General features: G+C 37.8%; 1 protein-coding gene across 1 annotated transcript in view; it reads left to right on the plus strand.

The window, feature by feature from the left end:
* Positions 1-3,918, plus strand: part of SLC27A2 (solute carrier family 27 (fatty acid transporter), member 2) — a gene marked incomplete at its 5' end in the record, with an annotated part of 11,639 nt that overhangs the window by 2,889 nt on the left and 4,832 nt on the right. The window contains 2 exons of the mRNA XM_010134683.1: positions 2,968-3,162; positions 3,549-3,639. Coding sequence (XP_010132985.1) covers positions 2,968-3,162; positions 3,549-3,639 — 286 coding nt within the window. The remainder of the gene's footprint in view (positions 1-2,967; positions 3,163-3,548; positions 3,640-3,918) is intronic.

Genomic DNA, 3,918 nt, shown 5'->3' on the forward strand with positions numbered 1-3,918 from the left:
CCTTAATTTCAAAAATGAGTTTGCATACAAAGACGTTCAGAGGGTAGGCCTAGTGCAGTTAGACTTCCGTAAGGAGAAAGGTGGTATCAATCAGTCTTGAAAGCACCGTTTGATAACCATAAGCCATAACAGAGAATCAGGTCCACAGTTTCTTTGTAATTTATGTATGTGTGCAAATTATCAAATATACCGAGGTTTCATTCTACTTTCAGTTACTGAGATGTGAAATCACTTCACTGGAAATCAGTAGGACTTCTCAGGAGTTAGATATTTAAGCAAGATTCTGCTATGCTTCGTATTATTCCTTCATGAGTTGTTAGCTCAAGATGAGCAGTTAATGAAGTTTTATAATAATCAGAAGATTTGGCGCCTCGATTAGGCCACTAGTTTTAATCAAAAAATGTGGGTGGAGAAGTTTTAAACCAAGTTAAAGAAACTGGGCACTTGATAAGTTATACATCAGTCCTGCAGTTCATGGAAAATCCCAGTTAGCAAAGTACTCCTAATTAGCCAATACTCAACTCGTATAAAATATGGGGAAAAGTGAAATACTAGATTATATCCTTTCAGACAGAATGTTTTTAATGAAAATAAGCTCAAAGAATAATCTAATATACTCATTTTTTTATAAAGTTGGTTTCTTGACAGCATGCACGCACACACAAATGGACCTGAGTCACGGGGCATACTCTGTAAATTCCTGAATTCAGAGATGTCTACAGTTGCCAGCCAAGTATAAATTAGTTCCCAAACAGGGTGAGTTTGGTAATGTCAGCCACACAGAGACATTTAGCTTAACCATTAAAGTGTCTGGTTCATCAAAAATAACGGGAATGGCTGAACCAGAAGCCCACTGAATGGTAGAGCTGCGCAGTGTCTGACAGACTGCTCACTACTGGTGGCTGATTGTCTGCAAAGGTCTGATTTCACGCAGATGGCTTATCTTCCAGTATTTAATATTCAATACAAGGATTTTTGTTTACTCAACACCAGTGGAGAAAACAGCTTTACAGAAGGAAGATTTATAAGCTCAATACCTGATCCCACATACCCATACCCATGCTACTTTGAGTGCACAAGTCTCCCAGAAAGATTGGATTAATAATGGTTTAAGAGTGCGAGAATTTGACAGAATGGATATTATTACTTAAACTGTCGCGGTGCCGAGAGGGCTTGGCCTGTTCTGGCAGAAGTAACAGAGAGACAGTCTTTTCACAAGGAACTCACAGCATAAGGAAGATCTACGTTGATAGAGGGTGTCATCTATCTTAACTGTTGCCATTTCATTATTGAATTTCCTTATTGTGTTAGTAACTTTTATCTGTGCTAGCGCTCACAGGAGAAAAAACCCGCAGTGTGTCAGTTTTCTGACTGTATTTCCAGCTAACTGACACAGTCATTTCAGGACAAATGAACAGTCCAGGTATTACAGAAATCACCTTAAGGGTGAATTATTAAGTCCGTCCTTCCTCCTTTCACTATCTGTAACTAAGTAACAGCTAAATAACAAATCTGGAAAGCAAATGGGGAAGAAAAATTGAAAATAGAGACTTAAGAACAACAAAGATAAGGGACAATGTGGATCCAGGCAGCATCCTGTCCCCAGTGAATCATACCAAAATAAAATGTTCAAGCTCAGATGTATAAATGCCCCATCGGCTGGAGTCTCTCTCATGAGAGACTAAGGTATTGTGTGCAGAGTTGTAAAGCACCATCTCAACAAACAAAGGTTTTATAAAAAGTGAACAGCACGTTATTTAGACACTATGCAGAATTTCAGCAGATTTCATTGTCCCATTTTAAGCTTGGTTCTGTACTAACCTGTTAATGTTAGATCTCTCAGTATCATGGAGAGGACCATATATTAATGTATTTCTTCTCTAGAGTAAATTTACACATCCATGTCTAGACTATTCTGTAGAAAAGCAAGAATAATCCAGGAGTTATATGACTGAAGTTCAAAATAAAATTAAAGTTCTACAGTATTTAAAAATTTTAGCCATTTTATTGTGGTGGTTTTTTGTCTCTTCAGGCAATATGACACTGTAAGACTAATCTAATTTGTAATAATGGCCAGATTTCTCTCTTGAATTGCTCCTTGAAAAAGCATTTTGCAGTTCCAGTCTTCCATGCTCATCATCTACCATCTACTGCATTTCCCTCTGCACTGTACTTCCTGAAAGACATAGAGCCAACATACTTATTCTGAACAAATACAACATTCCAGACATTGCTGATAGAATACTCTTATTCTTTCAACGAAGTATTCCACGTTAAGAAGCCAATATATATTTTAAAAGACTCTTTGTGCCTTAATATACTACAAAATCATGTAATAAAAGAAACAGTTGGAGAAAACGGCAGGAAGTGGGATGAAAGAGCCTTTCCATATTTTGCTACAATTTCCTCAGGCTATTGTTACTCATTATCCTCAGATACGTCATAATCATATATCATAATCAGATACGATTATGAACTACAAGTGTCTGACCCAGTTCAGCACCTTCTCTGGCTGAGGATAAATACAAACATCTGAGAGAAGGCATAAATAGACTGCCAGTTAGGCAGAAGGGATTTCCACTCCACCCAAACACCATTTCACATCCTGCAGGTGTTTTGCCGAATTCAGGGTAACTTACACTCTGCTGCAGGTAGCCACCACAAGGCTTACAAACAAAATACTTTAACATTGCACCTGAGTTTCATTCGGGCTTACTGTGTAGAATTGTTTCTGTCTTCATCCAGACCAAGTTAACAACTACTATAGTCAGATACGCAGCCTAATGTCCTCAGTAATTTCTTTTCCGCATCAAAATCATGAGCTTAACTGTAATGATGTTTGCACACATCTTGCTTCAGAATATGCTCAGTACTTTTATACAAAAGTTTCCTTCAGAGTTTTCCAGAAATGGAAATTCTGCTTTCACTCCGCGGTAATGTGACTTCATGAGTGTTCCTTGTTTTCAGAGAAGCAACGATCAGGATCACAAAGTCAGACTTGCCATAGGAAATGGAATAAGGGCTGATGTTTGGAGGGAGTTTATCCGAAGATTTGGAAATATTAATATTTTGGAGTTTTATGCATCAACCGAAGGAAACGTTTCTTTTGTTAATTACACGGGGAAAATTGGTGCAGTTGGAAGAGTAAACTGCCTGCAGAAGGTAAGAATGACAATGAAACTTGGCATTTTGTCCTTCTCGGTGAAATTTGGTGTATTGCCAAAGGTACATACCAGGCTACTTGTACAGCAAGTTAGGAGGAACCCAAGGCTTGGTTACAAATTTGTTCAGGGAAAAATCCCAGGGCTCGGTTATGGATTTGTTTCGGGAAAAGATTCTCCTGTAGTACAGTCTCTAGCTGCCGTGCTGCGTGTCACAGCTGTCTCTTGCTAGTTCAGGCAAAAGACCATTTAGACTTAACACAGTCAGTTGAAACGTGATGAATTTGGCTCCTGTAAAACAGAAAGCTGACTACGTAGTGTAATTCTGAAGATACTTTTCAAAGATTGTTCATTCATGTGTGTATACATTTTGCAATTTTTCACTAGAAAATCTTATGCTACGAACTGATTAAATATGACGTAGAGAAAGATGAACCCGTCCGAGATGAAAACGGATATTGCGTAAGAGTTCCCAAAGGTAACACCTTAACTCCTTTAAAAAGTTTTAGAAGGGTATTTACTTCTTAAAATTACATCTCTTTCCTTCACTTCTAGCTGGAAAGATGCTAAGAATTGCCTTTGAGTAAGCCAGGTTTTCAAATACGAGTTAGAAAATACGTAACAAATCACATACTATTGTAATACAGCTTAATGGATCGGTATAGTACCGATCTGCAGCATCTGTATGCTTAGACTTTCATAACTTCTCTAATTTTAATAATAGACACATTTTTGAGTACAGATCTTGACTTTCAGC

The sequence above is a fragment of the Buceros rhinoceros genome, unplaced genomic scaffold (genome assembly GCF_000710305.1).
Source record: "Buceros rhinoceros silvestris isolate BGI_N320 unplaced genomic scaffold, ASM71030v1 scaffold19944, whole genome shotgun sequence".
In the NCBI taxonomy this organism is placed as follows: domain Eukaryota; kingdom Metazoa; phylum Chordata; class Aves; order Bucerotiformes; family Bucerotidae; genus Buceros; species Buceros rhinoceros.